Genomic DNA, 13,013 nt, shown 5'->3' with positions numbered 1-13,013 from the left:
ATGAAACCACATGAGATAGGAATTGTCACAGAAAAGCTAAGTAACTTGCTTAATAGTTCATGAGTGCCAGCGCCAGCACTTGTACATGTATTCTGTGGCTTCCAAGTATGGTGCTTTTCCCATGACATAGTAACTGATAACCTAAAAATGGATGCAGAGTAAAATATAGCAACAGTTACTTAGGGAGACGCCTTTTCCAATAGGATGTTTAATTCCGAGATTCATCATTTATAAAAGTTGTATATACCCGTTTTGTTGTTAGCTGTGTATTCATTTATAATATTGTTCTTTTAAATGTAAAATTGATTTATATTTTTATATAGCCTCATACATACATGTTTACTTATATATACATTGCAAAGAAATTATGACTAAAGCATTTATGCTTGAGCTCTGTCATCCTGTTTTTAAAAATATCACTTGTGCACACATATCCTTGGTACATTTTTAATCTTGGATATTGGAGATTATGATAATGATTATACATTTTTGTATGCAGTGTGGAAGCAACTGATTCTCTAAAAGTTGGTTAATCTTCATACAGTACAATCCAATTATTGGATTATTTAATTGTCTTCTAGCATCTCCTTCATCTTCCATTCTCCTTCAGCCACCCATTCCTGTGATCAAAGTCTTGATTTTACCATTACCAGTAATTGCAAGACCCTCCAGAGTTAGAATCGCACGCATTCATTTGTCTCTGACACCTAGTTCATTCGGTCTAATAGTCTGCCTTCAGTAGTTCTTCCACACCACAAGTCCATTGATTTTTATTATTTCTCACTTACCTCCATCTTCACGTTTCCTTTTTCAGCTTTAATTCCATACACTTTGTATGGACCCTCAACTCTCTTCCACCCTTGATTAGAACATGCTTAGCAAAATCCCAACCCAAATCCCAGCTCTGCCGTCCCTTCTGAGGTATGGATGAACAACTTGTAGAGGACAACGAGTAGTTGTTTCTATTTCTTTACTAAGTCCCAACCCCTCTTTGCCTAGTCAAGGTCATTCCTCCAGCTTTCTCTCCCCTCTCCTCCCTTAACTTTCTTCTGTGTCATCCAAGTCTGCTTCCAATGGACCAGGTTTGTTGTGGCCCGCATTCTTCTCTGTAGACAGTCCTAGATTCCCTTGGGTTTTAAGGAAATGTGGAGATTCCTTTGCCAGCCTCCACCTACTGCTCGGGGTCTTTGGTCATACACCACACCATTAGCCTGTTGCTCGTCTTAAAAAGAGTGAGAACTAGAATAAGTAGCGTATTCTTGAATGAAAGGTAGTACTTACAAGTCTTAGTTCAGTTCAGTTCAGTCACTCAGTCGTGTCCGACTCTTTGAGACCCCATGAACTGCAGCACGCCAGGCCTCCCTGTCCGTCACCAGCTCCTGGAGTTTACCCAAACCCATGTCCATTGAGTTGGTGATGCCATCCAGCCATCTCATCCTATGTCGTCCCCTTCTCCTCCTGCCCTCAATCTTTCCCAGCATCAGGGTCTTTTCAAATGAGTCAGCTCTTCGCATCAGGTGGCCAAAGTATTGGAGTTTCAGCTCCAACATCAGTCCTTCCAGTGAACACCCAGGACTGATCTCCTTTAGGATGGACTGGTTGGATCTCCTTGCAGTCCAAGGGACTCTCAAGAGTCTTCTCTAACACCACAGTTCAAAAGCATCAATTCTTTGGTGCTCAGCTTTCTTTATAGTCCAACTCTCATATCCATATGTGACCACTGGAAAAACCGTAGCCTTGACTAGACGGACCTTTGTTGGCAAAGTAATGTCTCTGCTTTTTAATGTGCTGTCTAGGTTGGTCTTAAGTCATAATTAATTTTAATGTTAATATTAGTTGGCTAAGTCTGAATCCTTTTTGTGGAAAGTAAAGTCATTTGCATTTATGCATATCTGCCAGTGGTTTTAAGTGAGACATAAAATATATTTGAGTGAAATAAATGATTATCCCTGGCATGAAAAATTTAAACCTAGCCCCAACTCATTAATTTTCTTGGGACATTAGCCAGTTATATGGCAACTTCCATAGGTATGTATAGATGTGTTTATGTACACACACACATATTTAACAGTAGTGGTTCCCAACCTTGGTTATTCATTGGAGCTTTAAAAAATACTTAAGCCTGAGTCTTACTCCCAGAAATTCTGATTTAATTGGTCTTGGATGAGGCCCACATACCAGGACTTTTTTAAAGCTCTCAGATGACCCTGATGTGCATCCAGAATTGAGAAACATAGGACAGAGATTAATGTCTTCAAGGTGGTATAGAACTGTCTTCTCATACATACTTCTTGATGGGAAGTATTGATCTATATTTACATGCTTTCTTCTTCCTCATTGAGTCTTACAGAATGTGAACAACTTGCAGAACTTTTAATGTGTGACTAGTAAATAAAAACTATTTTAATGTTTGCCTTGTCCCCTTCTATTTTTATGAAGTTATTTGTTATTGCTTATATTTATGTGAGTTATTATGACATTGCTGTATGGTATCTCTTAGGTACCTGAATCCAGTTCTTTATTTTCCTATGACTTGTTTAGATTTTCTCAAATCTCAAAAGAAGGCTGTTATAATGCAGTTAGCCATGAGTAACATAAAGTGGTATTTTCTCTTTTTTTACTTTATTTCCCTATTTTGATGAGTTGTGGATATGTATGGCTAAGTGTTAAGAAAGCTGCTGTCATAGTGACACTTGAAGAAAGTTTACTCTGGAATAAATATTGCTGAGGGAGGCAGTTCTACCTAGTGGCCTTGAAGTGAAGTATTTTTCTTCTTTTAATTCTTGCTAGATTTACCAGGCTTGATCTTTGCCTTAAATTATCTGGCTTGTGTGGCCTCAAACAACTAACTTAGAATCTCACCTGTAATTTGAGAACTATTGTACCTGTTCTAGTATAGTATAACAGGATGATAGTGTGTAAATTCTTAGCAAGTATTGTCTCATTGTATGTTATTAATAGTTGTATACAGGATTTAAAAATCCTTGGTAAAATATCTGTTGAGTATAATATGACAGACACTGTCCCTTTTTGGAGCTTTCTGCTCTGCTGTTTTGCCTCTTTGTATATTCTGGATTCAAGTCCTTTATTAGATATGTGCTTGGCAATTATTTCCCCCTCTTCATGGCTTATGTTCTTTTTTTTTTTTTTTACAGTGTCTTTTAAGAGCAGTAATTGTTAATTTTGATGAATTCCAGTTTATCCATTTGTTGCTCTATTAGAGGTCATAAGATTTTCTTCTGTGCTCTCTTCTAGATGTTATATAGTTTAAGTTTTTACATTTGGGTCTTATAATTAGATCTAATTAACACCTTGAGTTAAGTTTTATAGATGTTATGAGATAAGTAACAAAATTTATTTTTTTTTTCTATTTTTTGGTTACAGATGTTCAGTTGTTGAAGAGATTGTCCTTTCCCTACTTCATTGCCTTTGCACCTTTGTCCAAAATCAGCTGTCTATATATATCTCTATTTCTGGTCTCTGTTCTGTTCTCTTGGTCTCTTTTTCTGTCTTTAGGCAAATACTATGCTGTTTCGATTGTTGTTTTACCCACTAAGTTGTGTCGGACTCTTTGTGACCCCAGGGACTGTACCCTGCCAGGCTCCTCTGTCCGTGGGATTTCCCAGGCAAGAGTATTAGAGTGGGTTGCCATTTCCTTCTACAGGGGACCTTCCCATCCAGGAATCGAACCCTTATTGGCAGGCAGATTTTTTACCACTGAGCTACCTAGGAAGCCCAACTATTTTGATTACTATAGCTTTATAATCTGGTAGTACCAGCCCTCTACTTTTGTTCTTCATTTTCAGAGTTGTTTTGGCCATTCAATATCCTTTGCATTTTCATAGAAATTTTAAAGTCTACTAGTCCATTCTATAAAGCACCTTGTTGGGATTTTGAATAGAACTGCAGTGAATAAATAGCTCAATTTGGGGAAGATTAACATGTTAGAAAAATTGAGTCTTCCAACCTATGAACAAAGTATCTCTGTTTACTTAGACATTGTTTAATTTCTCTAAATATTTTGTAGTTTTCAGTGGGCAGGTATATTTCATGTTTTTGAAGCTATTGTAAGTGGTATAGTTTTTAAAATTTTTGATTTATAATTTTTCTTATTAAACATTGCTAATATACAAAAATACAGTGATTTTTTGTTTTGTATATTTTCTTTTATACATTTTAAATCATTGAAATATGTATAGCATTTCTGTATAAGTATGCACACATGAGAATGTGAAGAATAAAAGTACAAATAGAGAAATCTGAAGATTCCTACTTTTTCCATAGTAGGTTAACTTTAATTTATACTGTCAAATAGTGCTAAAAATAACTACCTCTCTAATATAGGGAATCCATACAGTGCCAAAGAATTTAGAAGAGAGTGAAATAGGTTATTTTTATGACACATTAAAGATTCTTTTTATAAATGTTTTTATGTAATTAAAAATTATATATTTATTGTTGGGTATGCTAGGCCTTCGCTGCTGGGCAGGCTTTTCTCTAGTTGCAGTTAGTGGGGCCTCGTCTCTAGCTGTGGTCACGGGTGTCTCGTTGCGATGGCTGCTGCTGCTTGCGGAGCGCTGGCTCTAGAGCGCGTGGGCTCAGTGGTTGTGATTCCCAGGCTCTGGAGCACAGGCTTAATAGTTGTGGTGCGCGGGCTTGGTAGTTCCATGGCCTGTGGAATCTTCCTAGACCAGAGGTCAGACCCATGCCTCCTATATTGGCAGGTGGATTTTTTACCACTGAGCTACCAGGGAAGCCCTTTTATATATTTTTTAAAGGTTACTCTCTACTTATGGTTATTACAAAATGTTGGCTATATTCCTCATTTGTACAATACAGCGTTAAGTCTGTTGTATACTCAGAAGTTTGTACCTTCCATTCCCCCATCCCTACATTTCCCCTCTCTTACTCCTACCCCATAACCACTAGTTTGTTCTCTCTGTGAATCTGCTTCAAAAATACACTGATTTTTGTATATTGATCTGGCATCTTGGCGTCTTGCTAAAATCATTTATTAGTTCTAGTAGACTTTTTTTTTTTTAAGATCCTGCTGGGTGTCCCACAAGCTATTTGTGACAATTGTAAATTTTATTTCCCAACCTGATTACCTTTTATTTATTTCTCTTGCCCAATTGCATTGGCTAGAACTTGCAGTACAATGTTGAATAAAAGTGATGAGAGCAGACATGTCTAACTTGTTCTTGACTTAGTCATTCAGTTTTCCCTCATTAATTGTGATGTTAAGTGTAGCTTTTTCTATAGATGTCTTTAATTAGATTGAGGAAATTCTTCTCTACTTTTATTTTTTTTTTTGCTGAGAGTTTTAACATGAATTAATACTGGTTTTTGTCTTATGGTTCTTCTGCATTGATTCTGATGGTCATATGACTTTGCTGTTTTTAATCACTCATTATTGTACATTACATTGTTTGACTCTCAAATGTACAATCAATCCTTGTCTTCCTGGAGTGAATTGCTTGCTTATAAAGTATTATCTGATGTCTCTATTGATGGATTCCATTTGTTAATGGAATTTTGATAAGGACTTTTATGTTTTGTGTGGTGTGTAGTTTTGTTTTCCCTGGTAGTATCTTATTGTGGTTTCATTATCAAAATTATGCAAGCTTCATAGCGTAAGCCAAGAGGTATTCCTTCTGATTCAGGTTTTGGGAAGAGTTTTTATAAATTGGTATTATTTCTTCCTTAAATGTTTGGTAGAATTTATCATCCAAATCATCTGGGCCTGGAATTTTCTTTATAGGAAAGTTTTAAATTACAGATTCAGTTCCTTTAACATGTATTAATATAAGGCTATTCACGTTGCCTGTTTCTTCTTGAATGAGCTTTCATAACAGTGGCTTTTAAAAACTTAGGCTGTTGAGTTTATTGGCATAAAGTTAAAAAATATTCTCTTGTCTTTTTAATATTGTAAGAATCTGTAGTGATGTCATCTCTCTCATTCCTAATGCTGGTAATTTGTGTCTTCTCTTTTTTTTCATGCTTAGTCTTCATAGAGGTTTACAAATTTTATTGATCTTTGCAAAGTACCAGCTTTTGGTTTTATGGGATTTTCTCTATTTTTTCCTATTTTTAATTTTCTTATGTTTGCTTTTACCTTTATTACTTTTTTCCTTGTTTACTTCAGGTTCGATTTACTCTTTTTCTAGTTTCTTCAGATTAAAACTGAAGTTAACTTGAGACTTCACTTCTTTTGTAGTGTAGGTATTTAGTGCTGGAAATTTCCCTTTAGTATTTTTATTAGCGCCATCTTTTGAGATACAGTGTTTTCATTTGCATTCAGTTTAAAATACTTTCTGTTTTCCCCTTTGATTTCTTCTTTTCTCCATGGGTTATTTAGAAATCTGTTATTTATTTTCTAAATATTTGGAGATTTCCAGAGATCTTTCTGTTATTTCTAATTTAATTCCATTGTGGTCAGAGAATACACTTTACATCACTTGAATCCTTAGAATTTGTTGTGAGTTATTTTATAGTCCAGAATATTGCCTGTCTTGGTAAATATTTTGTGAGAAGTTGAGGACAAATGTATATTTGCTCTTTTTGGGTAGAGTGTTTTAAAGACATTGCTGTAGGTTTATACTGGTTAATAGTGTTGTTCAGCTCTGCTCTGTTCCACCTGATTGTCAGCTGTCATTGTTCTATCAGTTATTGAGAGGGGGTATTGAGTCTTTGACTTTAATTGTGGATTCTTTCTTTCTCTTTGGAATTCTGTTCATTTTTGCTTCATGTATCTTGAAGCCGTGTTGTTAGTTGCCCGAGTGTTTTTAATTAATTTTTTACTGGAGTATAATTCTTTGCAATGTTCTGTCAATTTCTGCTGTGCAGCAAAGTGAATCAGCTATACATGTGTCCCCGCTTTTTGTAGACTTCGCAGTTAGGTCACCACAGAACACTGAGTAGAGTTCCCTGTGCTATACAGTAGGTTCTCCTTCGTTATCTGTTTTGTACCTGGTAGTGTGTATATGTCAGTCCCAGTCTCCCAGTTCATTCCATTCTCCCTTTCCGCCCTTGGTGTCCATAAGTTTGTTCTCTGCATCTTTGTCTCTATTCCTGCTTTGCAGATAAGTTCATTTGTACCATTTTTCTAGATTCCACATATTAGTGATATTATACAGTATTTGTTTTTCACTCTGACTTAACTTCATTCTGTATGACCATGTCTAGGTCTGTACATGCCTCTGCAAATGACACTATTTCATTCCTTTTTATGGCTGAGTAATATTCCCTTGTATATATGAACCACATTGCCCACGTGTTTAGAATCTTAGTCCTCTTCTTGATTAGTTGGCTCCTTTGTCATTATGAAGTGACCTTTGTTATTATTTGTGGTAGTCTTTGCTCTGGAATCTACTTTGCTTAATATTATCATAACTATTCTGATTTTTCATTAATTTATGTTATCATGATATATTTTTTCTATCCTATTGCTTTTAAACCATGTATCTTTATAGTTGAAGGGCATTGCCTGTAGGAACCATGTAGTTGGATTTTGTTTTCTTATCCAGTTTGACAGTCTCTACATTTCAAATGGGGGTATTTACACCATTTTAACTTTCATAACCATTTTGTGGTTATTATCCCAATTTCACTAAAGAAGTAAGAAGACAAATGGAAAGAGTAAATAACTTCCTTACTGTGACACATCGTAAATGGTGGATCTGTGACTTAAGCTCATAAGCAGTATGTCCCAGGACTCCTAGTCAAAATTGCTACTAAATGTTTATTATAGCAGCACTTTTTTTCCCTCTCCAGGTTTTTTTCTTTTTGTTTTTCTTTTGAGATGTAATTGATGTATAATGTTACATTGCTTTTAGATGCAGCATAGTGGAATTCTTGAGAGGTCTCAGAAAGCAGAGAATTGACTTGGATACATTTGCATTTTATGTTCATGTTGATGATGGCATGGCTTTCTGGATCTTAAATTCACAGCCAGGGACTGCGCCCAGGCCCTGGCAGTGAGAGCACCAAGTCCTAACCACTAGATGGCCAGGGAATTCCCAAGAAGGACAGTTTGATGGGAAAGTCTTATGTTAAAGAAATGATGTTACGGTGGTCTTGTAGTAATTTAGGAGAGAGATACATTGATACTGTTAACTGAGAATGCAGAGAAAGGCCAGATCTGAAAAATGTTTTTGAAATTGAATTAGTTGGATGCAGGGGAGAATGTAGAGAGAAACGGAGCAGACAAGGAAGACCATTCAAGGGTATTTGGCTTGTGAACTGGAAAAGTGGTGACATCTGGAAGGTTAGGAGGCAGAAAACCTGAGTTTACAGGGCCTTAGACTAAGGTGGTGACAAAAGAAATGGCAGGGAACAGTTTTGAAGTGTTGTGAAATAAATTTAAAGAAGACAAGGATAAACAAAGGAGCTATTGAGGTTTTGAACCTGAATTAATGAAAGAAAAATGGATAGAACATTCTGGAGAGTGAACTGATTTGGAAGAGATGGGAGAGATAATATATCCTTTGTGGCAGAGTTCTCTGTTAAATACTATAATTTGTAAACCAAAAGACCTAGTCATTGAAAAATCATTTTAAAATTGGGCAAATATATTAAAAATATGTTTTAGATAAAAATTTTACACTGAATCAAAAGAAAAATTACTCACTTTTAAAAGATATTATATATTTTGAATTTCAAATGATTGCAAATATTTTTAGCTGTATATTTTGAAAAATTGAAAATCTATAAGAATTGAAAATCTGAGAAAAATGGAAAGAGCAGTATAATAATGAATCTTTCATGTTTACTAATTATTAATTTATTCAGTACATTGCTACATTTATTTCTTTCCTTGCTCCTTCTGTATAGGTATATATACACTCTTTCCTTGAACAGTTTGAAAGTAAATTTCAACTATCATGACATTTTAATCCTTAAATACTTGTATATCTATCTTGTGAGACCAAAAGCATTCTTCTTCATAACCATAATACTATCATCACTCAAGAAATTGAAAATTGACTGAAGACACTATTTATTAAATAGTCTATAGTCAAATTTCCCTGGTTTCCCCTGGTTGTTCTCTAATGTGCTTTGTACTTTTTTCTTTCTAGTACAAGTCTGATCAATAGCTAATTGATAGCTTATTATGACCTTCCATGTCTGTTTAGCATCCTTTCATCTAGGACAGCCCCTTTGCATTCTTCTGTCTTTCTTCTTTCATAACATGGACATTTTGAAGAGTTTCAGTCAGTTTCTTAGAGAATACACCATAATCCAGATCTGTCTGATTGTTTTCCTATAATTAGATTCACAGTAAACATTTTTGGCCAAGAATGCTACATATTTCTCATTGGATCATGTCAGGAGGCATGTGATGTTCATTTGTATGGTTATTGATAATGCTAATTCCAAACACTTGGTTTTTTTAAGGTATTTTCTATCCTGGTCTCTTTCCTGTAAATTCACATTTATTTCTAAATAATTAATAAGCATTTTGAGGTTCTTACCTTGTATTCCTACAGAGCAGTGAGCTCTCTAGGGAGGAAAGCAGCAGATTGTGTGTGTATACTGTAACTTGATCCTAAATTTTAGAGGTGTTTGACCCCATGTAGAAATATGGTATAGATGGAATGTTAGGATGTGCAAGGGGAGGGGTGTGTGTGAAGTGAAGATGGACAGGTCACTCCTTTGTGGCATGCAGCCCGGGGGGCAGTTGAAGGTTTTCAAGCTGGTGGTGTTTGGGGTGATGCAATTGGATTTGAGTTTTAGAAAGACAGTATTAGCAGCAATCAGATAGGAGATTATTACATCCAAGCTAAGATGATGAAAGACTGTAGCCAGTGCAGCAGAGTTCCTGGCAGAGAGAGGAAGATTTGAGAAATATTTATGAAGTTAAAACTGATTGGATTTGGTGACTGGCTAAAGGTTGCTTGTGGAGGATTGAGAGTTTCTTGGTGACAGGATATTTAATAGGATTTCCCGACTCATTGACTAAATTGTGTTAAGTATAAAGTTTAAGCAATTAGTTTTGTGACAGTTATAGAGACAGATTCTTTCGGATTCTCTTACAGTTTCTCTTATTCTTTGTTCTTATTTTACTTTTTTTGAGGACTGTTTGAATGGCATTAACAATATGCTTCCATTTAGGGAAGCTCTTTCTTCTTGATATTTTCTACCAAAAATGTACAGTTAGAGCTGCCTTTAAGCCTCTGGATAGAACAGAGTTCGACCTCTTAACATTCTTTCACTAGAGAGAATAAGATTTTTGTTACAAATGACCTATAAACTCAACCCTAGCTCTAACATTTTGATTCTGTGGTGTGTCTGTTTTTCTCTCAGACAGCACATTTTATTTCCTGAAAAATTTCAATGTTTTCCTGGTCTCTTTATGTTTTTCCAAGATGTTCTCAGTGCAACTGAGTCTTGGGGAGCAGACATGGGAATCCGAAGGGAGCAGTATAAAGAAGGCCCAGCAAGCTGTCGCTAACAAAGCTTTGACGGAATCCACGCTCCCCAAACCAGTTCAGAAGCCACCCAAGAGCAATGTCAATAATAACCCAGGTATGGCCCTGACTTGGCTCCCTGTGTTCCTGTCCTCTGCGCGTGCTGTCCCCTGTGTTTTCCTTCACGCAGGCCTGTTGCACAGTCAGTGGGTTTTCAGACAGCAGAATAGTAACTGCAGATGAGAGAATGAAGAAGGTAATTGGAGCTGTTTTAAAATTCTGCTTTAATGACTACTCTAAAGGTGTATTATTTACTTTTTAAATGTGACAAAAAGGCATTTGGATACAGACATGAAAACAGGACTGAGGTTTTTTTCTAAAGCAAAGATAGAAGTCATCAATGTCTCTTTCTAAGTATATAACATATAATTATTAAGATAGTCTTTATTTTAGTTTAATAGAAAATTATAAAATTAGCCCTAAGCATCTTACTATTTTGTTTGCTCATGTGGAGATGGTTGCCATTTACATTTAAAAACATTCATATGAAGTTTGTTAAGAAACCCACAAATCCAGTAAAGCCTCCTGTGTATAATATCCTAAGAAAATGAGAGTTCTAGTTTTAAGCTCTTAAGAATAATTTTTAAAAGTTGTTCCATGCATCGACTTTAAAAAGTCAATTGCATGCAGTACCAGCAGCATTGTATGTCCAGTTATCTATTGAGAAGAACAAACCTGTATTAAACACCATGCATGAATTGATACATCGAATTAATAAAGTTCCGTAAATTTAGTACCAGCATTATGCCATTTACTCATCTGTTAACTTACTAATGCAAGTGGTTACCTTCTGACCAGTGTTGCTTTAGGTATTTTTGTGATGGAGTGAAAAAAGACATTTTGCCTGCCAACACTGACTCCATAGGCTGTTTAATTATAGTCCACATGCTCATACTCATAATCAGGTCAACACTTCTTTCCCATGTGGCACGTGCTCTGCAGACAGTCTCCTTTTCCAAGGATTGCTCTTTCCAGAACTCTGTGACCTTCCTAATGGTAGTCCTTTTACATATGTTCAGCTTATTCCAGTATTTGTTAAGTATCGGTAAATAAGCCAAAATACTGTTTTATATATATATATATATATATATAAAACTCTTTCAGCTTAAATCTAGGTAGAGGCTATATTTAACTTTCAAAACTCTCTTCAGATTACTGGTTGATCATTAGCACCATAACACTATCTCTATTTATTAAGCTTTTGTTTAAATATATCTAAGAGATGTAAAACCATTGTTGTTTTCTATAAGGGTTTTAGTTATTTACATAAAACATGTAACCCAGTGGTAAAGATTAAGTACCAAGTGAGTAATAGCAGACATCAATATTATAAGTAATGATATACATGTACTGAGGTAGTTGAGGTGCAGTATAGGTCTTGAATAGAGAGCAGGCAGGCACAGGGCAGAGGAAAGGGTATTCCAGGCTATAGGAATACTGAGGAAAGTCCTTGGAATAGGAATCTGGACTGTGGGTTTGGCAAAAAATATTTTCTTTATAGATGATTTTTTCCTTCCCTCCCCCTGTAGATAATTTTTAGGTAGAGCAGCTAAGTGGCTCGGAGAAGGCAATGGCAACCCACTCCAGTACTCTTGCGTGGGAAATCCCATGGACGGAGGAGCCTGGTAGACTGCAGTCCATGGGGTCAGTAGGAGTTAGACACGACTGAGCGACTTCACTTTCACTTTTCACTTTCATGCATTGGAGAAGAAAATGGCAACCCACTCCCGTATTCTTGCCTGGAGAATACCAGGGATGGGGAAGCCTGGTGGGCTGCTGTCTATGGCATCGCAGAGTCTGATGCAACTGAAGCGATTTAGCAGCAGCAGCAGCAGCTAAGTGGCTAATAAGAGATAAGACTAGAGATGTAGTTAGAAAGCAGATAGTGATGGACTGGAATGCAGCTTTAGGAAATAAATGTTATCTAGTTCGGGGATTAATTTTTACCAGTAGGTGGGTGATGTGTTCAAAAGAGCAATTTAGGATGTTGAGTTTGACATGTTTATGGAAGGTGGAAGATACTAGAAGCTAATCAGTTAGGAAACCACAGCCATAGTTGATGCGTGAAGCGAAAGAGAAGAAACTCATGTTCATGGAATGGGCAGAAGGACAAGTGTTACTGATCCACTGGTGGAAGCCAGGCCTGTGGACCTGCCTCCTGGGGCAGAGGCTGTGAAGCACGAGCAGCTGTGTGCTGAGCTTCGGTTCAGGTCCACTCCCGGGTACTATAGCAGATCAGTGAGCAGAGGAGTCAGAGCAAGGGAACAGGAGAGTCTGAAGGCCAGTGGAAATGTTCCCACCATTGAACGTTGTATTGAGATGACAGAATGAGTAGATTTTGGGGGGTAAATTAGTTTTTTTAACTTAATTTTTTTGTATGGCATTTTACACATTTATTTGTTGCTGAGGTAAATTTTTAGAATAAATGTAACTATGTCTCTGCAAGTGCACTAATTATGGTTGTGGAGCCTTGATGGGATTTTGCACTGTGCATGCTTGCGGGGTTTCCCAGAGCCTCAGAAGCCTCTCTCACAGGGGTTAAAG

General features: G+C 36.4%; 1 protein-coding gene across 31 annotated transcripts in view; it reads left to right on the top strand.

The window, feature by feature from the left end:
* The window catches only part of STAU2 (staufen double-stranded RNA binding protein 2), a 311,536-nt gene that overhangs the window by 29,208 nt on the left and 269,315 nt on the right, over positions 1–13,013 (top strand). For all 31 annotated transcript variants that reach the window (XR_009595067.1, XM_060393813.1, XM_060393809.1 and 28 more), the window contains one exon: positions 10,368–10,527. Coding sequence is in view for 30 of the 31 variants with exons in the window: in XM_060393813.1 (XP_060249796.1) it covers positions 10,368–10,527 (160 nt within the window). In the remaining variant the exon portion in view is untranslated. The remainder of the gene's footprint in view (positions 1–10,367; positions 10,528–13,013) is intronic.

This window comes from Ovis aries, chromosome 9 (assembly GCF_016772045.2).
Source record: "Ovis aries strain OAR_USU_Benz2616 breed Rambouillet chromosome 9, ARS-UI_Ramb_v3.0, whole genome shotgun sequence".
NCBI lineage: Eukaryota > Metazoa > Chordata > Mammalia > Artiodactyla > Bovidae > Ovis > Ovis aries.
Note: the sequence above shows the minus strand (reverse complement) of the source record. Positions and strands in the feature narration are given on the sequence as shown.